This window comes from Podarcis raffonei, chromosome 11, assembly GCF_027172205.1.
Source record: "Podarcis raffonei isolate rPodRaf1 chromosome 11, rPodRaf1.pri, whole genome shotgun sequence".
Lineage (NCBI taxonomy): Eukaryota > Metazoa > Chordata > Lepidosauria > Squamata > Lacertidae > Podarcis > Podarcis raffonei.
In genome coordinates, this window is record NC_070612.1 from 14,926,065 (window position 1) to 14,953,427 (window position 27,363).

A 27,363-nucleotide genomic window follows, 5' to 3' on the forward strand; every position below is an offset into this window, starting at 1 on the left:
ACAAATCTGGAGTGGAGTCCTTAAAGTGGTTGGATGGTTTTTGTTTAGTCATTTAGTCGTGTCCGACTCTTTGTGACCCCATGGACCAGAGCACGCCAGGCACTCCTGTCTTCCACTGCCTCCCGCAGTTTGGTCAAACTCATGTTGGTAGCTTCAAGAACACTGTCCAACCATCTCACCCTCTGTCGTTCCCTTCTCCATGTGCCCTCCATCTTTCCCAACATCAGGGTCTTTTCCAGGGAGTCTTCTCTTGAGGTGGCCAAAGTATTGGAGCCTCAGCTTCACGATCTGTCCTTCCAGTGAGAACTCAGGGCTGATTTCCTTAAGAATGGAGAGGTTTGATCTTCTTGCAGTCCATGGGACTCTCAAGAGTCTCCTCCAACACCATAATTCAAAAGCATCAATTCTTTGGCGATCAGCCTTCTTGATGGTCCAGCTCTCACTTCCATACATCACCACTGGGAAAACCATAGCTTTAACTATACGGACCTTTGTCGGCAAGGTGATGTCTCTGCTTTTTAAGATGCTGTCTAGGTTTGTCACTGCTTTTCTCCCAAGAAGCAGGCGTCTTTTAATTTCGTGGCTGCTGTCACCATCTGCAGTGATCACGGAGCCCAAGGAAGTAAAGTCTCTCACTGCCTCCATTTCTTCCCCTTCTATTTGCCAGGAGGTGATGGGACCAGTGGCCATGATCTTCGTTTTTTTGATGTTGAGCTTCAGACCATATTTTGCGCTCTCCTCTTTCGGCCTCATTAAAAGGTTCTTTAACTCCTCCTCACTTTCTGCCATCAAGGTTGTGTCATCTGCATATCTGAGGTTGTTGATATTTCTTCCGGCAATCTTGATTCCGGCTTGGGATTCATCCAGCCCAGCCTTTCGCATGATGAATTCTGCATGTAAGTTAAATAAGCAGGGAGACAATATACAGCCTTGTCGTACCCCTTTCCCAATTTCCCCAAACTCCGTGGACAAAGACAACAGGTTGGATGGTGCCTTGTGCCAATTCCTGCAGGTGCCAAATGTATTGCCCTGCTTTCCTTTGGAGCACATCAGTGATGCCGAGAGGGGGTTCTTGTTGGGCATTCCAGGACTTCCACGCACACTGCCTAGGCTTGTGCCCCAGAGTGGTCACTTTGGTCCTGCAAATGCAGCAAAAACAATGTGGGAGGCAGTAGTTATGGGTTACTCTGCAGCCACAGCAGGAGCTGTGATTCTCCAGTGGTTTGACACCACCCCTGGAGGTGCACTGCATTGTCTCTCAAGACAGACAAAGATATCTAGAAAGGGGGATGGGTTTGTAACACCCTTCTGTTCCATTCCTGTTTGGAGAACAGGACACAGAAGCTTCCCATCCCTGGTTTTTAGAAAAGGTGAGGAAATTGCTTTCTGTAATAGGGATGAATCACCAGTTTTGCTCTCTGGTGCTTTTGGAATCCAGTTTCCCGCAAAAAAGAAATAAATGTCATTGTGCTCCCTCCTTCTTCCCACGTATAATCTCAGCGCAGTCAACCTCAAACAAAAGCATGACAATGAGATTCCTGAAAGTTAGTGATCAGTGAAGGTGTTTGCAGTGTACACCGCAATGCGAGCGTGTGTCCAAAATAAAGGTTTTGTTGGCCCAATGAATATTGTGAATAAAAGTGTTTTAACAGACTGAAAAGCAAACACACGGCAGCGGAACTTGTTTGTCGTTCAAACACCACCCTTCTCTGTTTCTAACTCAAACATCGGAGCACAGGAGGAACAAGGTGTTTTAAACCGAACCGAAGAGATTTGCCGACCTGATAAAAATGCCGTGTAAACACAGCCCCACAGAGCCCAAAGCTTAAAAACAAAAGAGAGGTCTCCTAGATCAGCCCAAATTACTTGCTTTTTTTATAATCATTATTACACCTATCTGGTTTTGCATTAATTTTCCTTTAGAAAAAATTAGAGAATTTCACCTTTCCGGAGCTAGAGCTTGCAATTCCTCATTGTGGCCATTGGGAGGCGCCTTCTCCTCTGGAGTCCGCCTCGGGAAGCCGAACGTGCGCTGTATGTGTACCGAGGGCGCGCGCGCGCGTGTTGGAATGAGAAACCGTGTGCTCGTGTAAATAAAGGACACGCAACAATAAAAAAATGAAACAGCAATTGCTGCTTCTACTTAAGAACAAAGCAAAACGCCCGCACGACCCCCGTTTACAGGAGGCGAGCCTAACCACGTTTCTCAGATGCACATTTATATTGTATCCGGGAACAAATAGGCCTAGGATTAAACTAAATTATAATGAAATAAATGGGATTTAGAATATTAAGAAATGGGAATAAGATGGACTATAATTGGAAATTGTTTTAGTTTACTAAGGATACTGGAAAGCTGTTACCTTCAACTACAAGGAAACTCAAGAGGGGAGGGACTAGAGGAAGTCAACCAAGATGTTTAAAAGGTTGGATTTGTAAAGAATTAAGATTGTTGTTATTGTTTATCTGTTTATTGTTCTTTTTTTTCTTTTTTTGTGTTCATTTATGTATTTTTCTTTATATTTTTCTGTTTTTGTGTATCATTCTGCTTTGTGGTTTTTGTTATCATTGTGGAAAATCAATTTTTAAAAATCTAATAATTTTTAGATAGATAGATAGATAGATAGATAGATAGGATAGTATAGTATCCGGGCAACAATCTTACCAAAAGTGCAAAATTTTGAAATGTATCTCTCGCCTTCCGATCTGCAAACCCCGCACCTTCCCCTCCCCCGCAGCCCAGAGCTTTGCATTCCATCCCTTGCCACCTTTTCCTTCCTTTGAACCGTCGCGAGCCCAAACTCTCCAGAAGGGAAAAACAGAAGAAATCCAAAAGAGAGAGCTGTACAGTAGTTGGGGGTGGGAAACGAGGCAACCTACCCCACTGGTTCCTCCAAGCTCCGCCTCTCATTATTGATAGCGCTTTCGATTGGCCTGGGCGGGGCTCTCTGCCCGCCCCGCCCCCGCGACTTGCTTGGGAGCTCCGCCCCCTGCTTTCTCTTAGCTCCGGAGCTCAAGGAAAGGGTTTTTTTTTCCGCTCTTGATTGCGCGCGGCTCGCCAGCGGCTGCAATAGAACCGTTCCAAGCCCGGGCGCAGAAGCAGGAAGGAGGGGAACCTTCAGGTCGCAGGTTCGAGTCCCCGCTGGTTCCGTCGCTTCCTCCCACCACTCCCGCAGCTCGGGTGGAAGAGGAGAAACAGCTGCATATTTGCACCCCGCGCTCCCACGTCCTCCTTCCCTCTCTTGTGGGTGGCCGGGAAAAGGAAAGCCGCACTTTCCCCAGCCCCCGCCCCACCTGGATCTGGCCGCCTGACTCTTGCTGGGAGAGAGAAAGCTCCGCGGCTGCTGCTCCTCTTGTCGTGTTTGGTGCATCGCTTGCCTTGCAGGGACACCCGCTCCGCCGCTGCTTTCCTTTCGTTGGCCGGCTTTCGCCTCGCTGCCCGAGGGGCCCCCTCCTCCGCAGCCCTCCGGATCCATGGCGACTGGGTTGGTGGAGCCGGTCTATGGACTTTCGGAAGAAGAGGTAAGCCGGGCGCCGGGAGAGAGAGAGAGAGCGAGCGCGGGGCTGAGCGATGCACGCGTGTTTCCGGTGTGTGTGTGTGTGTGTGATGTGCGTGTCATGTTTTGGAGCGTCTCCCCAGCACTCTTTGTCCCTGCCCGCTTTGCATTCCGGTTTGCAAAACAGGGAAGTCGTCCCTTCCCCCCACCCCCGCCCTTTCTCTCTCTTTTTTTGCAAATTGGGTGGGGAGAAGAGGGGGAGGAAACCAGGGTAGGGGGGCAGGAGAGGAAAGGGGGCAACGAAGGATTTTCTGTGGCTGAGGTTGCCTTGCAAAAAAAAAAAACACACCAGAGCATTGCATGGGCAGAGGTTGCCTTGCAAAAAAAGCATTGCATGGGCACTGTAGACGAGGTGGGGGGGGAGGGAAAGAAAGAGAAATGCGTGTTTCCCTTTCTGCAAAGAGATATTGGGACTTGAACGAAAGCTTGTTATCTCATCATCTTGATTGGGGGATCAGGGATCTTGCCAACAAAGCTGCTGGGAGCGAAAGTCTTTGAGCTCCAGTTCCTCCGGTTGGGAGCGGTGTGGAAATGCAAAGCCAGGAGTGGGGGGGGGGGCGGGAGGGACAGGAGGTCCCGTGGGGGTTTCCCTCCGACGAGCTCTGCACTCCCCGCCCCCCACTCTGGATGAAGCCAGCCCTCCCAAATCAAAAATGCAAATAAATAAATAAAATAAAATGCGAAATGCAAAGTTAGAACGGGGCTTGCCGGATGGTCCTTTGTCAATAACAGGTTCTGCTTCCTAGCAAAGCCACGGGCTTTGGAGTGAAAGCTGGGAAGGAAAGGGGCGGGTGGCGAGCCAGGTGAGCGTGGCCTCTTTATGACTGCACAGGTAGGTGAATCGGGAGGTGGGAGAGGAGCCGCATCTTTTCCATTGTTTCCCTTGAGATGAGCCGCGAGGACTTGGAAGGCTGTGTGCTTCCTACAGCACGTGTGCAAATAGGAGAGAGAAATGTTCCTCATAGTTTAAATCTCCTCTTTTCCAGGAACTCTCTTCCTCTAAGGAAGCTGGTGTGCTTAATGAATCATATGAAAGAAACGATGGACATGTGTGTGTGTGCGCGTGTGCATGTGAACTAAGTATATGGGCTTTCCCAGGAAGAACGGCGTGTACCAGCAATTGCACAGAAATGCTTCCCGGTCGACCCATTTAGTCTTCCGCAGCAGGTATTGTTGACATGGGCATTTATAGAGCGCTTTTTGGTTGGCGAAGCAAGTGTTGCCAGCCAGATGTGCCACAACCCGTGTTTTGCGATGGTTGTGTGAATTTGGATGATGCCCATGCGCACATGGGAGATGAGCAAACGGAGGGATAAATGATTCTGTCCTTCCATTAGTGTACTGTCTAAGCTTTTGCTTTAAAACAAAAAACCACCATTGATATATTGTGGGGTAGATCTAGGAAAGGGGCTTTGTTTGGTGGCAGTGAGGACCCAATGCAAGCTTAGTAAATCACCAGACCAGTGAGTGACATGCCATGGAGGGAGCGAATTCGGGGCTGGATGGCAGGCAAGAATCGTGAGCCAAGGAAACAGGAGTGCTTGTGTGTGTGTGTGTGTACATGCAGAAGACTTGGCGCTGATTTCCTTGCTCCTCCCCCTTACCAATCAATAGGGAGCAATATTGTGCTCGCTTTGCTTACTTCTTTTCCCACCTCTTCTCGTTGCTCCCTTTCTAGTCTGTGTAGGTGAAGGCAGAAGCTGCTCACATCTGCACATCTTCCGTCTCCCGGGCAATGTGCATTTCCAGATGTGCGGTAGGAAAGCGTGGGTGTATTTTGAAAAGAAAAGAATGATCAGGCCAAGCTGGGATAGCTCATTTGCTACAGCATGAGGCTCTGAATATCAGGGGTCGTGGGTTCAAGTCCCATGTTGGGCAAAAGATTCCTGCATTGCAGGGGTTGGACTAGATGACCCTCAGGGTCCCTTCGAACTCTGCGATCCTATGATTCTAAAAAGCTGATAATGGAGGTATGTTTACACACCCTCAGGTTGGAAGGGACCACAGGATCATGGGGGGGGAGATTTGTAAGCTGCAGTTTGTTTGCTGAAACGTAAATCCAGTAGGGCGAGAGGGTTGGGTGACAACTTTGCCTTCTCAGAACTGTGAAACTAACACGGCAACAAAATTAGTAGGAACAGGTACTGCTTGGGTGTTGGGGTGGTTTTTGTGAGGAAGACACATGGGAATGCATTATTATTACTATAATTATTAATTAAATTTGTATAGTGCCCTGTAGCAGAAGATGCCAGGCTGGCTCACAACATAAAAATAGAAAATGGAAACACAAAATACATAATAAAACAAAAGCAAAACAAACCAGCAACCCCAATACATTTAAAATGCCATAGAAAGTTAATCAGCCAAACAGCTAGTCGAATAATAATGATAATAGTAATTTTTTATTTATACCCCGCCCTCCCCAGCCAAGATAGGGCTCAGGGTCTTGAGGAACATTTTCTCCTGGTGCCTAAAGATATGTAATGACGGTGCCAGCCAAACCTCCCTGGGGAGAGCCTTCCACAAACGGGGAGCCACCACAGAAAAGGCCTGTTCTTGTGTTGCTATCCGCAAGACCTCTCATGGAGGAGGCCCATGAAGAATGTAGATACTGGATAGAAAAGACACTGGGGTGGTGTCCCATTGTAATCAATGGGGATTTGAACCCAGGTCCTAGTCTGATGCTCCAAATACTATGCCAATCTGGCTCTTAGTGTTTTTGCAGGTAGACGTGCCTAGGGATTTCGATGGTGTCCTCAAAGTGCAGGTAGGTTGATAGTGGTTCTTAAAGTCTGGTGGTTGCAGATTTAGCTGGGCATAATGTTTTCTCAGTTTCATGTGCGGAGGGACATGAAACTGAGCGTGATCAAGCATATTTTGTTGCATATATAAAATTCCAATGGTTGGTGCTTGGCGCTCAGTCCTTGGTCCTTAAAAAAAAGTTATCTAATCAGCTTTTTATGTGCCCAATCTGGAGGGCAAAGATTGCTTCTGCTAACGTATAATCTTGCAGGAGCCTTTTGGGTGTTGCTGCTCTGCAGATAATGCCAACGCAATTCCGCATCCAAATTCCCTGGTGTTATATTATTAGCCATAATGGCCAAGGCAGTAAAAATCACAGCAGATAAAAGTTCACGCGCTATTAAATTGTACATGGACCTTTTGTGCAAGATCAGAGTCTAGTTTAAGACTCAGTGGTTCTGAAGAGGAAGCCTGTCCCAAACAATTGCTGGCATTAGAGCCACTGGGTGCCTTTTTAGATGGAGGTCGGCAGCTGGAAGCCCCCAAGCCAAATCTGCCTCCCTGGGGTTTTCAACTTAGATGGCTTTAAAAGAAGATTGAACAAATTCATGGGAGATAAGGCTACTAGCCATGATGCATAGACAGAGGCTGGTATTTCTTCTGAATACCAGTTGCCATCATTCAAAGTTTGCCAGGTGCTAGGAACATTTTGAAGATGCCCGGGCTCCAGGATGGCTCCTGATGTCTCCACTGTCTGGAAGTCCATGCCTGGAAATCCTCGGTTCTTGACAGCTTTCCATATACTAGCAACACATCCTGTGGAATTCTATCTGTTGTACTTTATCTGCGCAATCGGAATGAATTTCAGGACCCGAAAAGCCATATTAAAAAAATACGACTTTCGAACCATCTGGACCCCAAATGGCAACTAGTCGTTCTGTTTTGGCGACTGTAATCCTTATGTAAGGGACTGAGACTCAGGTACGTCCTTCAGAGTTTCTGTGGGGTTCTGTATCATTAGTGGGTACATCAGAGGTTGAAATTCTGAAGCTGTCAGGAAACCTGGGCAAAATCAATGGTTCTTGACAAAAGAACCGGTGTAATGCGGTGCATCTGCTGTAAACAGTAAGCCTCGACTAACCCCGTTTCAGCCTTGCAGAAGCGTATATGCCGGGAGTGAGTTAGTCAGTACAGAGGGTATGTGTGTGGTGGCTGAGGTTGATGGGAGTTGTGGTCCAAAACTTCTGATGTACATCAGGTTGGCAAAAGCTGCTATATAGAACCAGGGTTGGGAGACCTGAGGCTTGGAGGGGTCCACTGTGTTTTTTGCTCTATAAGATGCACCAGACCACAAGACGCACCCTGTTTTTGGAGGAGGAAAACAAGAAAAAAAATATTCTGAATCTCAGAAGCCAGAACAGCAGGAGGGATCGCTGCACAGTGAAAGCAGCAATCCCTCTTCCTGTTCTGGCTTCTGTGATAGCTGCGCAGCCTGCATTCGCTCCATAAGACGCACACACATTTCCCCTTTCTTTTTAGGAGGGAAAAAGTGAGTCTTATAGAGCAAAAAATACGGTATTTGGTTTCCACTAGAACCAGAGTTCCATTGACTGAATCCATGCGCAGAATCGTGGCTCAGGAAAAAGTTGCCTCCCCAACCCCCAAAATGTATTGTTTTCAGTCCCAGAACTGGAGCTTTCACACAGATCCTTTCACATAACAAACCTCCTCCTCCTCCTTTTTAATATTTTCATTAGCCTATTTTTTTGGGTGGGGAGGCTTTTCGTTTTCGTTAAGCCGATAGAAGTCAGAAACACTTACTGATCTCCTGAAAATTACCTGAAGTGCGATCGTTCTTTGGCATCACGCCTGAATGGAATGCTAACGGAATTAAATTGATGTCTGAATCGGGGATTTGTCTCCCATGATAACTGGCTATGTAAATTGGTGGCTTCAGGCTCCCTTACGTTGAGGCAGCTCTGTTTACATTGATTTTGTCCCTTGCACATCATCTTCTGAATCCCTATGCAGTCCAGGATATGGGATAGCATTCTAGGGCAGTGGTCAGTGCATATGCTGCATACCTCATGGACTTTGCTGTTGCTGTCTGCAGGCTGAGAGCGCACACCTAGAATGTGTCTTTTGTAATTGTGTACTGCAGGGGTGGGTGTGTGTGGGTGTGTGAGAGAGAGAGAGAGAGAGATTTCTGTTGAGAACCTTCATATGCATGGCTGATCTTCTTGCTTAGGAATGGCGACTAGGCTTCCAGAGGACACAGTTTGAATGCTGCTGGTATAAACAGAGCCTGCATCTATCTGCCCAAGTGCATCTGTTTCAAACCGAGAGGCTGAAAGTATTGTGAGCTCAGAGACAATTGGTTGCACCAAAGGTGATTTATGGGATTGCTCTGATGGAATGCAGGCTTCTCCCTTCCCCCAATATGTTTTTGGGCTTTTTTTGGTGAGAGAATAGGATGTATTTATATTCAGGGATGTTTGCCAGAAGTCAAATTCATGCTCAGTGCAAAAGGAAACATGTCTTATCAGCCCTTTGCTTGGAGTAAGTCAGTACAAGAGAGGTGTTGGCTGCCCTTGGGAGACACAGCCAAGAGTCTTGTGGCACCTTGAAGGCAATTAAGACTCTGAATCTTCTGCAGCAGAATTTCCTCCTGGGAATTTATCGCTTTTAGGAACAAGGGTGAAAACTGCAAATGGAAAAACATTAACCAGAAAGTCTGTCTGGAGTATAAATCGGGAGTGGAGTTGACTGCTTTTCTGGGGAGATAATTTACAGGGGGTGGGTTGGTTGTGATTGCTAATAACCATTACTTTGTCAACTTAAAAAATAAAAATAAATTAGTGGCTTTCAAACTGTTGTGGAAAACCCTGGCGCTCTCACTGGGTTTCCACAATTTGAAGATCAGTAACTGTGGGCCAACCTCTTGAAGGACAGCTTGCCCACTGCTTCTGAAAGATGTAGGAAATGTTGTTGTTGATTAAATTTCTCTTTGAGTTTTCTACGGGGTCTATAGTTAATCAAGTTCTAGAAATCTTGGAGAAGATGCCCCAGAATTGTCTGCAGTGAACAGGGCTCATCCTTTGGCAGTCAAATCAGTGGGAACTGTTGTTGTTGTTTAGTCGTGTCCGGCTCTTCGTTACCCCATGGACCAGAGCACACCAGGCACTCCTGTCTTCCACTGCCTCCCACAGTTTGGTCAAACTCATGCTGGTAGCTTCAAGAACACTGTCCAACCATCTCATCCTCTGTTGTCCCCTTCTCCTTGTGCCCTCCATCTTTCCCAACATCAGGGTCTTTTCCAGGGAGTCTTCTCTTCTCATGAGGTGGCCAAAGTATTGGAGCCTCAGCTTCATGATCTGTCCTTCCAGTGAGCACTCAGGGCTGATTTCCTTCAGAATGGAGAGGTTTGATCTTCTTGCAGTCGATGGGACTCTCAAGAGTCTCTTCCAGCACCATAATTCAAAAGTATCCATTCTTCGGCGATCGGCCTTCTTGATGGTCCAGCTCTCACTTCCATACATAACTACTAGGAAAACCATAGCTTTAACTATACGGACCTTTGTTGGCAAGCTGATGTCTCTACTTTTTAAGATGCTGTCTATGTTTGTCATTGCTCTTCTCCCAAGAAGCAGGCATCTTTTAATTTCGTGGCTGCTGTCACCATCTGCAGTGATCATGGAGCCCAAGAAAAAGGCAATTACAGTGGTACCTCGGAAGTTGAATGGAATCCGTTCTGGAAGTCCGTTAGACTTCCATAACATTCAGAAACCAAGGCGTAGCTTCTGATTGGAACCCGCGGAACCCACGTTGGACGTTCGGGTTACAAAGAAGTTTCGCAAACCAGAACACTCACGTCCGGGTTTGCGGCGTTCGGGAGCCAAAACGTTCGACTCGCAAGGCATTCGGAATCCAAGGTATGGATGTACTTTAAAAACAACAAACCACTCTCCCAAGAGAGAACAATGCTAGGGTTCTTCTCCCTCCAATGACATAAAACAATATGGTGTGAGCTGGGTGGTGTAGCGTGCAGAGCTTTGGCTTGGCTCAGATTTCTGCCTCTCATGGAGCTCACTGGCCAACCTTGAGCCTGTCACTCAGAGCCCAAGCTGCTTCGCAGCCTTGCTAGGGCCATAGGAAGCTGTCTTATAGCGAGTCAGCTTGCACCAGGTGTGAGGAACCCATGGCTCTGCAGGTGTTGCTGGACTACAACTCCCATCATCCCAGACCACTGGTGATGCTGGCTGGGGCATTTGGGGGCTGGAGGATCATGGGAGCTGTAGTCCAGCAAGATCTGAAGGGCCACAGGTTGGCTACCCCTGCCTTATAGGAAAGGCAGAGTGCAAATATGACCAATAGGTACTGAGCACTGATGCTCCTTGTCTTGATAGCTATGAGCTAATCTTCTGAAAATTCTCTTGTCTCGCCAGCAGAAAAGTAGGCATGATGGAGCACCCTGAGAGGGTAAACTTCAGCGACTGAAGCATTCACGATGCATATTTCAGTGAATGGGGTGAATGTTCATTGCAATCAAACAGCAGCTGCGCCATTTTGTTCTAACCAGATTGAACAATGTGTGTGTTTGTGTGGGTGGAATGCAGAGGGCTGCTTAGTTCATAATTCCCAGAATAAGATGATTTTTTTAAAAATTAAAAAATGCAAAATATTTTTTATGCATGAGGCAGAGGGGGGAAAGCATTCACAGAACTGTGATGGAGACGGGAGGAAATCTATCAGTGCGTGTTTTGCGAAGAGGTTCGTTGCATGTGCGATCCTGGTTACTTCTGAAGGCAGGAGAAAATGTCGTAAGAAAATAGGCACCGACTTGCAAAACAGCATCTCTTTGCCTTCCCGCTTTACGTCTAGACCAGGGGTCGGCAAAGTTTTTGTGGCTTGGGCTGGTTCACGGTCCTTTTAATGCTGCCGTGTGCTGGAGTGCACACAGACACTATTTCCGGCGTGGAGGAGGCGTGTGCAGCTTCCCATTGGCTGCAGGACCTTCCTGCAGCCAATGGGAAGCTGGCCAGCGTTGTGGAAGGTGGTCCTCGCTCTGCTCCATGTTGGTTTAGCAGGTGGTGGGCGTCCCCAAGTGGGCAGCGGGGGTCCATGAGCCTTAGGTTGCCAACCCCTGGTCTAGACTCTAGTGCAGCTTCCCCTATGTCCTGCCCCAGCCTGCTCCGCAGCCTTAGTAATAAGATGTGCTGTAAATTGTATTCGCCCCTAAAATGTCTTTTGACACATCATCATCATCATCATCATAATTTATTATTTGTACCCCGCCCATCTGGCTGGGTTTCCCCAGCCACTCTGGGCGGCTTCCAACAAAGATGAAAAATACACAAAAATGTCACATATTAAAAACTTCCCTGAGCAGGGCTCCCTTCAGATGTCTTCTGAATGTCAGGTAGTTGTTTATTGCTTTGACATCTGATGGGAGGGCGTTCCACAGGGCGGGCGCCACTACCGAGAAGGCCCTCTGCCTGGTTCCCTGTAACTTGGCCTCTCGCAGTGAGGGAACTGCCAGAAGGCCCTTGGAGCTGGACCACATGGCTGGTTTTTAGGCAACGGCCCTGTGTTTTTGCTCATGCAACATCTTAATTCCACCTTGGATTGCCTGAAGCAAAATCCAGTGGGTGTCCTGTAATCTGATGATAAACCAGCATGCTTCTTGGATTTATTGACTCTGAATTAGCCGAATCCTTCTGCTGTTGCTCCAGCTGTTCATTTAGCCAGCTTTCCATTGTATTCTGAAGTATAAGAGGTTGAGAGAGGCTTTCCTGCATTGAATTCCTTGCTTCTGTTCTGCCAGGGCTCTTTCTAGCTGAAGATGTGATGGTTTGCTCAAGTGCTTTTAGGAGATGGGCATGACAGAGGGGAACTTGTGGTCCTCCAGATGTTGTTGGATTACAATCCCATCATCCTTCGTCAAATTGGTAGGGCGTGATGGGAGTTGAAATCCTACAACATCTGGAAGGCAGCATGTTAGCCAGCTATGTAGTAAAGGTGACACATCCTCTGTCACTCAGCTTATAAAAAGGTAAAGGGACCCCTGACCATTAGGTCCAGTCGTGGCCGACTCTGGGGTTGCGGCGCTCATCTCACTTTATTGGCCGAGGGAGCCAGCGTACAGCTTCCGGGTCATGTGGCCAGCATGACTAAGCCGCTTCTGGCGAACCAGAGCAGCGCACGGAAACACTGTTTACCTTCCTGCCGGAGCGGTACCTATTTATCTACTTGCACTTTTGACGTGCTATCGAACTGCTAGGCTGGTAGGAGCTGGGACCGAGCAACGGGAGCTCACCCCATCGCGGGAATTCGAACTGCTGACCTTCTGATCAGCAAGTCCTAGGCTCTGTGGTTTAACCCACAGCGCCACCTGCGTCCCTACTCAGGTTATAGTCCTCCCCTAAAAGGAACAGGATGAGATGTTTGTGTAGCTCTCCAGAGGCTGCACTGTGGGGTTCGTTGCCTTCTGGGAACCATGCTATGGCGGTGCTGTCAAACAGAGATTTGGAAAGCAGGTGATGTGGAAATGCTGTATCCGAGAATCCTGGGACTGCAATAGCAGATCCACACCATACAAATAAAGTGGACACTCAGGTAGCGAATGTGATCCGTGCAGGAGGCACGTTCGCAACCCGCAGTGCCGCATCTGCACACACGCGGGTCGTGATTCAGCGCTACTGCATGTGCAAAGCACGATTTAGTGCTACTGTGCATGCGCAAAGCACGATTTAGTGCTTCTGCGCATGCACGAGCACCAAAACCCGGAAGTAACCTGTTCCGGTATTTCTGGGTTCGGCATGGTGCGCAACCCAAAAACGCACAACCTGAAGTGTCTGTAACCCGAGGTATGACTGTAAAGTGCTTCCAACACACATGACTTCCCCCAAAGAATCCTGGGCACTGTGGTCTGTTAAGAGTGCTGGGAAATTTATCTCTGTTCGGGGGGAACTACAACTCCCAGGAAACATTGGGGGAAGTCGTGTGTTGGATGTGCTTTAAATGGATGGTGCTCGTTGAAAGAATTAACCCAGGGCTAGATGGATAAAAACCTCACCTGGAACAAATCAGCTTTCAAAAATGGCTCCATTCTGCTGTGGCCTCTCTTTTGTTTGCGGTGCCCTCCACAGTGAGATCAGCAGTAACATGCAGAGGAACATTTCTGGTGCTGCTTTCTTGCCCTGCAGCCCATGGAGGTCTGGGTTAACATTTCTCTCTCCAAAATGATAGTTAAAGGTAAAGGACCCCTGACAGTTAAGTCCAGTTGCAGACAACTCTGGGGTTACGGTGCTCATCTCACTTTACAGGCTGAGGGAGCCGGTGTTTGTCCACAGACAGTTTTTCCAGATCATGTGGCTAGCATGACTAAGCCACTTCTGACACAATGGAACACCGAAACCAGAGCAGCGCACGGAAACACTGTTTACCTTCCCGCTGGAGTGGTACCTATGTATCTGCTTGCACTGGCATGCTTTCGAACTGCTAGGTTGGCATCCCTAAAAACTGCAGAATGCGGCAGCTAGACTGCTGAGACCATATAACACTGGTCCTGAAAGATCTTCATTGGCTCCCAGTACGTTTCCAAGCACAATTCAAAGTGTTGGTGCTGACCTTTTGAGACCTAAACGGCCTCGGTCCTGTATATCTGAAGGAGCGCCTCCACCCCCATCATTCAGCCGGACACTGAGGTCCAGCGCCGAGGGCCTTCTGGTGGTTCCCTCACTGCAAGACGTGAGGTTACAGGGAACCAGGCAGAGGGCCTTCTCGGTAGTGGCACCCGCCCTGAGAAACACCCTCCCATCAGATGTCAAAGGAATAAACAACTATCTGACTTTTAAAAGACAACTGAAGGCGGCCTTGTTTAGGGGAGTTTTTAATGTCTGACACCGTATTGTTTTTAGTGTTTTGTTGGAAGCCGCCCAGAGTGGCTGGGGAAACCCAGCCAGATGGGCGGGGTATAAATAATAAATTATTATGATTATTATTATAGTAGCTCTTTTAAAAAAAGGAGGGGTGGTGGGAAGGAGAGAGAAAGAAACGAGAGAGCACAGCTATTTTTCTTGGCTATGTTATCCCAACATTGGCTGTGCTTGCCAGATATGGCCTTAGAGGCAAGGGAAAGTGAGGTCACTTTTATTTTATTTTTGCAAGAGGAAGTGAACGCTAACAACTGCTCTGTTATGATTGAAGCTAATTTTTATTGCAGCCCTGCAAGTTCACTTTACCGCAGGACGTAGGGTGGATGGGACAACATGGGAAGCCCAACCTGCGACAGCAAATGCTGCTGCCTTTTCGCGCTCTTAATTTTTAACTTGTTCATAGCTTCTCATGGTGTGGCTTCCTTCACCAGCAGTGAAGCTGATGCCTTCTCTTGAGTCGCTCTGACTAGTGCAACCGTCTGGGTGTTGCGACTTGCTAGCATAACATTGCCAGGAGGACAGGCGTTGCACCAGGATAACGACCTTTTGCATCAGTTGCTGCCTATTCTTGCGCCTTGAGTAAAGAAAGGTTGATATTTGTGTCTATGCCCAACTCCAGCTGGTTCACGACCTGTGGTCATTCCTGGACTGGGACACCTCGTCCTCAGCTTACCCATGTGCTGATAACCTCCTGGATAGACTACTGCATCATGCTCTACATGGAGCTGCCATTGAAGACTATTCAGAAGCTACAGCTGGTGCAGAATGCCGTTGCCTGGTTACTGTCTGCAATGGTGAACGGGGATTCCATATGGCTAATCTAATCTAATCTAATCTCTACAGTGGCTGCCTGTTAGTAACTGGGCCTGGTTCAAGGTTATTGGGTACCAAGAGTTGAGCAAATAGGAACCCACGTACCTGAAGGTGTGCCTTCTTCACAATTGCCCCACCTAACTACTACGATCAGCAGTGCATACCCTGCTTGTCCAAGCATTAGCTGCTGTTATCAGGGCAGCAACATGAGCAGGGCATTCTTGGTGGTAGCCTCCTGGTTTATGGAACTCCGGTATGAATGATGCTTGGTTGTCTATCACATTGGCCATATTTAGCTGTATGGTAAAGCCCTTTCTGTCTGTCCAGGCCTTTTGGATGTAACTAATACTTCCACTGCCACTCTCGTTTGATGTTCTGTTTGGTTATGTTGCATCCAGATTTGTTGCCGTTGTGTTTTATTTGATGTGTTGCAATGATACCTCATTGCTTATTATGACTGTTTGTATAGTCACACTGAGCACCTGCTGGAAGGAAAGATGGGATCTGACTATGAGGAAATAAACCAGTATATAGTACCACATGATCTCTGAACTGCTTTGTGATGCAACCTCAGGTACCTGGCATGTGCAATGCCCTGATGCTGGTGCCTAGGATCATAACTGAATTCTACAGAAGTCCTATACATTGTGGTTCTTTTGCCACATCAATAGCAAGAACAGGCTTGGCCTGCAGGCTGGTTGTAGCTCCACTATCTGACTCTTGTTTCTCTGTGGGAGAAGCCTGAATACCTGTAGATTGCAGCCATTTCCCTAGCTCTTCATGGGAACATCTATGGCCAGCACAGGTTTGTCAGCAGTCAAGAGTGGATGGGATGCATATATTCTCCATGAAGTGCGCAAGGGGGTTCATGCCAGAACCTCCTGCCTACCACAGCCATAAAAAAAAAATACGGCAGGATCACAGTGTTAGAAATTAGCCAGGCGCCAGGCGCGTTTTGCTACTGCTGCAGGTCCAATTGCTACTACATGGAGATTTCTGGGTGGTAGGTTGGCGACCACAGTTTAAAAACCTCTGCCTTAGTCCATAGTTAATTCCATTTCCACTGTGTGTGTTTCACCTTGCATAATGGGACAAGTGAATTGTTGTAAAAGGAAGCCACAGTCAAGCAATGTAGTTGAGATCATAGAATCGTAGAAGTGTAGCAGCAATGGAAGGGACCACAAGTGTCATCTAGTCCAACCCCATGGGGAACAGACATTCTGTTGTGGTGGCCATTACCTAGATTTAAAGTGCTTATATATCTGAGTTTCTAACACTGGGCAGGGATGGGCAACCTTCAGCCCGCGGGCCAATCTTGGCTTGTCTGGGGGTTCAACATAGCATGCAAGGCCATTTCCCCCAAACCACTCCCACCTGTCTCTGGGTGATGTCAGCAGGTGAACGGGATTTGGGTTCAGTTCTACTAGGTGCTGCTTCGCCAACATGTTTGCTTTGGGGAACCAGCTGACAAAGCTGACCTCTGCAGCCAGAAGGACTTGAGCCCTCTATGAGCAGGTAAGAAACGAGAAGCAACTGGGGATGGAGGTGTAACTGAAAGAAGTAGAGAGAATGAGCGGGGAAATTAATGGCACGCTAGAAGTAAGACATTTAATTTTGGTTCAGTTTTTAAAAAAACATGCAGCATCTAGCACAGTGCTTTATAGTTGGTGCAGTAGGCAGAGAAATCAATACGTAGTCTGCCAAGTCTATGATTCTATGATAAGACCCTTAGCAGTTTTCAAGTGGTCCATGGGGGGGCCGGGATTTTGAAACCAAATTTCGGGATTATGCTTGCAATCAGCAAGCTATCCTGGAGAGACACTGCTTGCCTTTTCCATACCCCACCCCCATTGCCACTCTCAGAGTGCAAAAGATATGAAGGAAATAGTGACTGGGTAGAAGGGCTTTTACATTTGCCAGATGCCCAGCTTTGCCCTCACCGGTCTTGGAAGGATCCTTTAAAAAAGTCCCATATGACCAGAGAATTTGCGCCTGTCCATTGGGGGATATAGGAAGCCCTGAACACATATTTTTTAGATGCCGCTTTTACGATGAGGCACTAGAGAAACCATTGACCCCCTGCTGGTGAGGCTTGCTGACCTCCCGGTAAAGCAAAAATTCGGTCTTCTCCTGTTAGGCAAAGACCACAACACGACCCGGATTGTCGGCAGATTCTGCGCACAGATCTGTAGGCACAGACCATCCCCCGATTCAATCTAGTTTGTTAAGAAAATTCCCAAACTCGGATCCACGGGCGACTCTGGGTCATTTCTCTAAGGTAGTTTGTCTCTAGTTTTTATGTGTTTATATGCCTATCACACTTTCAAACTTAAAATCCATTGTTGTATATTGTTTTGCTATTGGGATTGTAGTTCCATTTGTGTTTCTCAAGCTGGTCTCTGACCATAATAAATTTCATGTCAGTGACTGGTTAGATCTACACACAGGGAAAAAACTGCTATAAATAAGTCAGAAAGTAAATCATTTTAACAAAAGAAAAAATCACACATTCCCTCCCCCCCTTTTTTTTTGCTCTCCAGCACCATTTGTTGTTGTATGTTTATAACACATTCAAAATGCTGTTTTTTGGCTAATGGAGCTGAGTCCTCTGTTTAGGGGAATCCTAAATGTTACAGTTTAAGGTCTGAACTCTGTTTTCCATGCCCACTTGGCTTTGCAGGGTGGAGGTTGTTTATAGAACTGCTGTTGCCTGTATGGTTGGATGAAGTTTCCCCATCCCCTAGCTTTTACATTAACTTTTGCTTGGAAATAATAAACCGATTGAGTTTTCAGTCGACAATCAAGATTCTCCTCTTGGGAGAGAGGGAGCGTATCCGTTTTGGTCACATGTGCTTAATAAGGAAATGGCAAAATTGTAAGTGTCAAGGGATGCAAGTGATTATGTATAATAGTGTTTATTCACTTGCTGAGACATAATAACAAAATTACTACTTTGTAGTTGTCTCCGAAGTACAGCAATTCTGCGTTTTTACAAAGGCAGCTTTTAATGAGTAATCAGCTTTTTGCTTCTTGCCAGCCACATGTGTGCAGTGTACAGTAAAATCTTGGTTAGCTTCTAATCTGGGTCTACTCTGTAACAATTACACTTATTCCTAATGTCTCTAAGTTATGGCCTGAATTTGTAAAATCAGCCCTTTTCAGGTCCTGCCTTAATTTCTGTATGGTCACTGTTTTGTCTAGATAGCACAAAGGCAGCAGGGCAGTCTCTACCATCTAATGATTCATAAGGCATTCTAATAATTACCCAGCAGCAAGAACTTCCTGTGCATGGAGCTTTTGTGCTCAGATAGTAGGAGGGTCATTGACTTTGGACACGTGAGGAATGAATGTGCTTTCTGGCTTCAGGAGGCAGGTTTTGGATGTGGTCTTTCCAGAATGTACACGAGAGCAGTACAAAGTAAATGTACATGAAAAAGATGCAGGACCTTAGTGGTTTTGGTTTTGCATGTAACACTAAACCATGGTTAAGTGTTACATGCAAAACCAAAACCACAAAGGCCCTACATTTTTTTTCATGGTTTAGTGTTACATTTGTATTTCCTCCATCCCCTCTCCTCTCCAATAGAGGCAAAGGGAGATTAGGTCGTTTTGCTTCTATTTTCAACTGAATGAAGTTGTGTCCAGACTTGGGCAAATAGTGGTTCATGTTAACTCTGGGTTTTTGGCAGGGGTGTCGAACCTTTGGCTCTCCAGCTGTTGTCGGACTCCAGTTCCCATCTGCTCAAGCTAAATGCCAGATGGTCGAGGATTCTAAATTATTTTATTTGAAGATTTTTTTATCCTGCTCTTCAGCCAAAAGATCAATAGTAGTGCTTGCAGATAATAGAACATAAGGGGGTGCCTGCTGTCAGGGTTACATTCTTAAAAGTCACAACACACGAATACACATGATGGGTGTGGTAGTCCTACAACATCTGGTAGGCTGTAGCAAAGCACCTGCATTTTGCATGTAGGAGGTGCAGTTCCTGGCATCTCCAGGTACAGTAGGGCTGGGGGATGCCTCTGTTCTGAAACCCTGGAGAGCTATTGCTGGTTAATGTAGTCCAGGGTTTCCCAAAACTGTGTCTCCAGCTGTTTTTAGATTACAGCTACCATCATCCCTTTGACCAGTGGTCAGGGATGATGGGAATTGTAGTCCAGCAACAGCTGGGGTCCCACGTTTGGGAAACCCTGGTGTAGACAATACTGAACTAGATGGACTGTATGGTCTGATTCCGTATAGCACAGCTTCCTATATTCTTCATTCCAGGTTTAGGAAAACAAGCCAACTACAAAATATTGTGGGCATTCCTGGCTCGTTTTCCTAAACGATAGCTAGTGGTAACCATTATTCTTGATTTGGGCAGTGCTAGTAAATGTAGAAAATAGTTAGAAGTAGAAGCAAAGGGTTCTGAAGTCCACATTGTAGCCGTGCCAGGCAGAAAGGAGGATTACATAAGCAGAAAACTTATCCATGCTCAATTCCCATAGTTGTTGTTGTTGTTGTTTAGTCGTGTCCGACTCTTCGTGACCCCGTGGACCAGAGCACGCCAGGCACTCGTCTTCCACTGCCTCCCACAGTTTGGTTAAACTCATGCTGGTAGCTTCGAGAACACTGTCCAACCATCTTGTCCTCTGTCGTCCCCTTCTCCTTGTGCCCTCCATCTTTCCCAACATCAGGGTCTTTTCCAGGGAGTCTTCTCTTCTCATGAGGTGGCCAAAGTATTGGAGCCTCAGCTTCAGGATCTGTCCTTCCAGTGAGCACTCAGGGCTGATTTCCTTCAGAATGGAGAGGTTTGATCTTCTTGCAGCCCATGGGACTCTCAAGAGTGTCCTCCAGCACCATAATTCAAAAGCATCAATTCTTTGGCAATCAGCCTTCTTTATGGTCCAGCTCTCACTTCCATACATCACTACTGGGGAAACCATGGCTTTAACTAATGGGGGCGTTATTTGATCCTAGCTTCACTTAACACAGAGATAAACTGTCTGCATCCAGACATGATCCTAATAAGTACTATGGGAATGCCTGACAAAGACAACAGGCATTCCCATAGTACTTATTAGCATCATGTCTGAATGCAGACAGTTTATCTCTGTGTTAAGTGAACCTAGGATCAAATAAGACCCCCCCATTCTATCTTGGTAGGGCCACTTGGGAAGGAGGAAAGTTGCTTGTGATCCAGTCTTCCCCATGAACCGAAGGTTGGCTGTTCCTGGATCTAGTTTGAGTTCTTACCCTGAAAACAGGATGCTCTGCATATAATAGAACCAACTCTGTTGTGGTTTTAAGCCTCTGATGTACCATAAGTAGAAAGAAGAAAAGGGGACGGTGCTATCATGCCAAGAACAGAGGAAGTTTGTTTATTCCAGGTCAGGCTATTTATCCATCTGGCCCAGCATTGTTTGTTGTGACTCACTTTAAGTCAGGCTGCGACCCAGAAGTGAGCCCTAGTCCATCTGTTGAAGGCCAATGATCAGCAGTGACTAACAGTCTCTGCAGGATCTCAGAACCAAGGTCTTTTTCATCACATTCGTAAAAGAGGCCAAGCTATCAGACCCAGGTGGCAAATCATATCCTGTGCATGGAGCAGAGTGCTCAGTCCAAGGATTTTTGTTTAGCCCTAGAACCAACTTCGTAAGGGATGCGGGTGGTGCTGTGGGTTAAACCACAGAGCCTAGGACTTGCCGATCAGGTCGGCGGTTCGAATCCCTGCGACGGGGTGAGCTCCCGTTGCTCGGTCCCTGCTCCTGCCAACCTAGCAGTTCAAAAGCACGTCAAAGTACAAGTAGATAAATAGGTACTGCTCCAGCGGGAAGGTAAACAGCGTTTCCGTGCACTGCTCTGGTTTGCCAGAAGCGGCTTAGTCATGCTGGCCACATGACCCGGAAGCTGTACGCCGGCTCCCTCGGCCAATAAAGCGAGATGAGCTCCACAACCCCAGAGTCGGTCACGACTGGACCTAATGGTCAGGGGTCCCTTTACCCTTTTAGAACCAACTTCAGTCATTTTCACCCCACAATTGAGTGGATCAGCGTTAGAAACTCAGATATATACCGTAAGCTAGTCTCCAAATGGCACCTTAAACCTTTTTGGCATGCGGCAGCAAAGGTGCTGTGTGCCAGCTAGCCACATGGTGGAGATGTCAGTCACCAAACCTGGCGACAAAACCTCTCCACTTGGTCACAAGTGAACAGTCGGCAGTCGCAAAAAACCACTGGCGACCGGGGAATTTTGAACACTGGAGGGGATGGGTGGGAGTTGTTTTATTATCACTATTGTTAAAAATGTGGCCATCACAAACGCTGTCTGGTTTAAGCGTTAAAGTCTTGGGCAGAAATCGAACTGGTAGTTTGAGTTCTTTGTCCAGCAGTGAGCCCAGGACACTCTGCCTATTTTATGTGTGTATTCTTTAGCAGCAGCTGATCAGTCTCTCTCTCTCTCTCTCTCTGTGTGTGTGTGTGTGTGTGTGTGTGTGTCTAGGCACAATGTCAGTGTGCATGGTGCTTTTGGACTACATAGGTAACCCAGACACACAGATAGATTATACATTTATATATTTTAGTCAAGAGTTTATATATGAAGAAAGTTAAATGAGTGCAAATAGAAGTGTTCACATGCTAGAGTGACTGCAATAAATTGGGAGTTATTTGTTATTTGGAGTGAATGTGTGGTGTGAAACCCTACGGGAGTTGGCAGGAAAGCGACTTAACCGCTTTTTGCGGTTGAACACTGCGTCTTATGTGCTCCTAAAACGCTCAGGGCAGATTGCAGAGCTGATAGAAATGCCAAGAGACTTTCTTATTAATGATCGGAAAGGGCGTGTAACAATACTAAGTGTTTCAATGGTTTCAATGGCTTTAAGTATATTGGGCAGTGTCCAATGAACTCATTCTGTTAGCGTAAGGATTTCTGCTTGCTCACTGGAACTTCCTCCTTTTGGCTTTCCCATGCCCTCCCCAAATCTGCTCTGGAGGTTTGGGGAATACCCAGAACAGATTTAAGGGGGGAGCATTGGGAAGAGGGAGAGCATTCTGCAACCTTATAGTCATTGTGTTAAAGGAAGAAGCTGGTTGAATATCGCTCATTATCAGTAGCCCTTAACAGTGATGGATAACAAATGGATAGGTTCTTCGTGATAGATGCTTGGCTCTGGTGATCATATCTTGTCTTAAAAAGCTCGGATGTGCACAAGCTTTTCCCCTCTTCTCTCCTCCCTTTGCAGCACACTGCAGTTAAGCTAGTAAGTCCCGAGTAAAGTGTCGTTTCTGATTTGTCTGTCTTGGGAAGGTGTGGCTACCAAGTTCAGAACAAGCCAGGATCTGAAGCTAAGTTCAACTTGCGGTTTAAGATCCTAGCTTTTCCCCCACTGCGGAAATCATAGTTCCTCAGCCTGCACAAATTGAAGACTTCTGAGTTTAATTGCTGTGTGCTAGAAAGGGAGAAGGGAAGTGGTTATGTGTGTGGACAAAAGCCTCATGCATATTTCTGCTTATTGTGATTGTCATTCCGAACTTCCCCGTAGTGCATCAACTATTGTATGTGCGAAAGGATTTGTGGGTAGAGGAGCGACGACCACAAGGGCAGCCCATCGCTCAGTGGTAGAGTATCTCTTTAGCATGCAGGTTCCCTCTCTGGCATTTCCAGTTAGGCCGGGGAAAGATTCCCTGACTGAAACTCTGGAGAGCTCCTGTCAGTCAGCGTTGACAGAACTGGTCTCGCTCAAAACAAAGCGACTTCCAAGTTCCTGAGATGGCAGAGTTTCTTACAGTGCCAGCAACCAAATGTGGTATTCGGACGTCGTACTCTGGAGGTGGAGAAGTGTTATGTCTGCACAGTAGCAGGTTGTAGCAGTTGTTGATCTAGGATAGATGCAGAAAGTTCTCAAATACCATCATGGTTCTAGCTGGCAATTTCTTGGCCATATCTGGCTTGCTGGGCAATGCCCTCTGACCAGGTCTGGCGTCATCAAGCAGTATTCTCAGGCAGCTGCTGGCACTTCCCATTGCTACTTCTCCTGGCTCCCCCCTCCCCAGGCACCTGTCATCTCAATTTCCCACAATGCACTGTAGGAAATCAAAATGGCGGCCGCCCAGTGTAGACCACCACTTGATAAGCCAACAGGGGGACACTTGTCCTGGTGAGGGAGCCATTGGGAGGCACCTGACGTCAGCCCTGGTCTCCTCTTCTCCAGTTGCCAGCCCCAAAGGCAAATGGGAATGAGCAGCCGTGGGATTTGGCGCTGGGGTAGGGGAACACTTGCCAACTCGCTGCTTCCTTCTCATGGTGGTCTTCAGGCAATGCTCATTCATGAGGAAGGGGTGTCTCTTGGTTTATAGCCAAGAGGAGTTATGGCGTCTGTGACCAGCCCTTGGCATAGATGCTGGAGATGGAGCTGAGCCAGGAAGGACAAAGGAGCTGGAGATGAATGAACTCAAAAGGGAGCGGATGCAGCTCTTGAGGTGCCCAGATTAACCATCCCTGAGATGTGGATCTGTGTCTGGAGTTCTGTGGGCCCTCTTCAAAGAGGTCTCTCCAGGATCTGAGTTGGGTGGGATCTTGATAGGAAAAAGCAAACAATATACTACATCCCCCCCCTTCAATTTGTAAATATTTTGAAACTTTGGAAGCTGAGATGAGTGACTTAAAAATAATAATAGCCAGCTTCATCTTAAACTGTACAGTGGTACCTCGGGTTGAGTACTTAATTTGTTCCGGAGGTCCGTACTTAACCTGAAACTGTTCTTAACCTGAAGCACCACTTTAGCTAATGGGGCCTCCTGCTGCTGCTGCGCCGCTGGAGCATGATTTCTGTTCTCATCCTGAAGCAAAGTTCTTAACTTGGAGAAGAGTGACTAGTGGGGTGCCACAGGGTTCTGTCTTGGGCCCGGTCTTATTCAACATCTTTATCAACGACTTGAATGATGGACTCAAGGGCATCCTGATCAAATTTGCAGATGACACCAAACTGGGAGGGGTGGCTAACACCCCAGAGGACAGGATCACACTTCAAAACGACCTTGACAGATTGGAGAACTGGGCCAAAACAAACAAGATGAATTTTAACAGGGAGAAATGTAAAGTATTGCACTTGGGCAAAAAAAATGAGAGGCACAAATACTGCTTGAGAGCAGTACATGTGAAAAGGATCTAGGAGTCTTGGTCGACCACAAACTTGACATGAGCCAACAGTGTGACGCGGCAGCTAAAAAAGCCAATGCAATTCTGGGCTGCATCAATAGGAGTATAGCATCTAGATCAAGGGAAGTAATAGTGCCACTGTATTCTGCTCTGGTCAGACCTCACCTGGAGTACTGTGTCCAGTTCTGGGCACCACAGTTCAAGAAGGACACTGAGAAACTGGAACGTGTCCAGAGGAGGGCAACCAAAATGGTCAAAGGTCTGGAAATGATGCCTTATGAGGAACGGCTAAGGGAGCTGGGCATGTTTAGCCTGGAGAAGAGGAGGTTAAGGGGTGATATGATAGCCATGTTCAAATATATAAAAGGATGTCACATAGAGGAGGGAGAAAGGTTGTTTTCTGCTGCTCCAGAGAAGCGGACACGGAGCAATGGATCCAAACTGCAGGAAAGAAGATTCCACCTAAACATTAGGAAGAACTTCCTGACAGTAAGAGCTGTTCGACAGTGGAATTTGCTGCCAAGGAGTGTGGTGGAGTCTCCTTCTTTGGAGGTCTTTAAGCAGAGGCTTGACAACCATATGTCAGGAGTGCTCTGATGGTGTTTCCTGCTTGGCAGGGGGTTGGACTTGGTGGCCCTTGTGGTCTCTTCCAACTCTATGATTCTATGATTCTGGGTTAGTGGAGTCTGTAACCTGAAGCGTATGTAACCTGAAGCATATGTAACCCGAGGTACCACTGTATTAATATTCTGCAACTGGAGAACTTTAAAGGGAAAGCATTGCACGTCTCCTATGCGAAACTGGAATCCATTTTTCACTCGTGTCTTATCTCCTTTTGTTTTTGCTTTTCTCTCTGTGTGCGGTTTCTCTTCCTCCTCTTTTCTTGGAGACTTTTTAGTAAAACTAGCCTACTCCTGAGAGCACATATTTCTGTTCCCTGGGGACAGAATTGGCTGTTGCCAAGGGTAGCCAGATATTGAGGGCAGCCCAGCAGTTCAGAGCTTGTCTCGGTTTGCCTAGTGCCAGGCAGTGTCTTCGCTGCTCTTTTATTTATTTTTTTGCAAACTTAACTTCAGTGACCTCTTCTCTCAGCATTTAATTTATATGGCAGTTGAGAAGCTGAACAGCTTATTGGCTGATGCTCACTTAATGGCCACTTGGATTTCAGTAGAGGGTTGCTCTCTCAAATTAGCTGTGTTTAGCTTTGTCCTATATAACCCATATGCTTGTAAAATGAAAAAGACCAGAATCTCTTTCTGCAATCTCTTTCTGCAGTTATGTCTCATGTATGTGGCACTCTGCTGAGTGACACAGTGTCCTTGTAATCTGTAATTTAAAAACTAATCTGTAATCTGAAGTTTAGCTATTATGCAAAAACCAAAATCCTGTGCTAAAATAATAGCAAGCTGATAGTTGACGCAGGTGGTGCTGTGGGTAAAGCCTCAGTGCCTAGGACTTGCTGATCATAAGGTCGGCGGTTCGAATCCCCGCGGCGGGGTGAGCTCCTGCCGTTCGGTCCCAGCTCCTGCCCACCTAGCAGTTCGAAAGCACCCCTAAGTGCAAGTAGATAAATAGGGACCGCTTACCTAGCGGGAAGGTAAACAGCGTTTCCGTGTGCGGCGCTGGTGCTGGCTCGCCAGTGCAGCTTCGTCACGCTGGCCACGTGACCCAGAAGTGTCTTTGGACAGCGCTGGTCCCCGGCCTCTAGAGCGAGATGAGTGCGCAACCCTAGAGTCGGTCACGACTGGCCCGTACGGGCAGGGGTACCTTTACCTTTACCTTTAGTTGTACAAGAACTTGAAGCAAGCGGGATATTTCTTCTCCCCAGCTGGTGTGTGTTGTGTGAGGCAGTGACGTTGAGTTTGTGGGGGAATTTCTTATGCAAAATTGGCTACTTTGCATTTGGAAAACTTCATTTTGCAATGAAAAACTGTCTGGTGCCTTAGTGAGATCTGAATTAGCATGTTTATTTCACTTGAAATTTAGCAAAAGAGAGCGGAAAAAGTTGAAAACTTGTCAGGCTTGCCTAATAATGCATTTGCAGACGGCATCCATTAATTGCTTGCTAATGAATGTATGAAATGTAGAGCTTTCCGTGGAAAAATAAAGCGCTGGAAGATTTCCTATCCTGCATCACTGAGATCAGGTACTGAAAAGGGCGTTGTCCTAAATAGCAGAATCCTTATCAGGTATTGAAAAGAATGCACGAGGCCTGAAACTAGGTAGGGGATGTGGGCACCATGCCTGTCAGCTTGCGAAGGTATTTATGAGTGGGAATGCATGGGAAGTTGAAGTGGACAAATGGGACAGAGCTCTCCTGTAAGAACATCAGAATAGGACTCTGGTTGAGTGGGGGGAATTCTAACCATCTTCAACAGTACACTGTTAGAATCTCTCTGCAGACTGTCATGGATAATATGTAAAGGTTAGGAACAGGGAGATGGGGGGGCCAGTGCTGCATAGAAGTGATGCTAATTACAGGCAGCCCCCCGTTTATGCGCAGACAATATTTGTGCGGCAGTGTATACGCTGAACCCAGAAGTGACCCGGAAACGTCATAAAGATGTCACTGAAACATTAATAAAAGGGCAGGGCGAGGTGTTTGTGGGCTTTTTCAGTTATATGCCATTTCACTGACCTGTTGTCATGTTCCGGTTCACGGGCGATCGAAGTCCCGGCAGGGGACGTCAGGACCGGGGGCAAGATGGTGGGGTGGGAGCAGGAATGGGGGGCCAGGAGTCAAGAAGCCAAGGGTCCAAGGGTCAGGAAGCAAGGAGTCACGAAGTCAAGGGTCCAAGGATCAAGAAGCAAGGAGTCAAGGAGTCAAACGCAGCAAGGCAGGGAACGTGTTGCTGTGGCAAAGAGCCGAAGGGAAATGCTGACCTTATATCCCTTCCCGGTTCCTGCTACCAGGTGCTGTGAGTTACCAACTGGCCTCACCTGTGTGGCCGCACCTTGCCTCTTCAGAAGAAACTTAGGAAGGCCCCAGTCCTGCAAAGTCCTACTGGTCACAGGGCCTGGCTTCTGCACGCACACCTGACACTTGTGTGGATTCATTAACCACTCTGGCAAACTCTGCCTTTTGCTCACCATATTTTGGTACTAAACAAACCATAGTTAAAGTGCCAGGCGGGATTCTCACATAACACTAACCTTGGTTTAGTGTTACATG

At 47.1% G+C, this 27,363-nt stretch overlaps 1 protein-coding gene across 4 annotated transcripts in view; it reads left to right on the top strand.

Annotated features, from left to right (window-relative positions):
* The first annotated feature begins 3,006 nt into the window (after window positions 1-3,006).
* NEDD4L (NEDD4 like E3 ubiquitin protein ligase) overlaps window positions 3,007-27,363 on the top strand; it is a 249,610-nt gene continuing 225,253 nt past the window's right edge. For 2 of the 4 annotated variants that reach the window (XM_053408612.1, XM_053408614.1), the window contains exon 1: window positions 3,008-3,522. In XM_053408612.1, coding sequence (XP_053264587.1) covers window positions 3,475-3,522 — 48 coding nt within the window. In that variant the 5' untranslated portion in view covers window positions 3,008-3,474. Of the gene's footprint in view, window positions 3,523-27,363 lie in introns of all 4 variants that reach the window. The other 2 variants (XM_053408611.1, XM_053408613.1) reach the window with 2 other exon arrangements.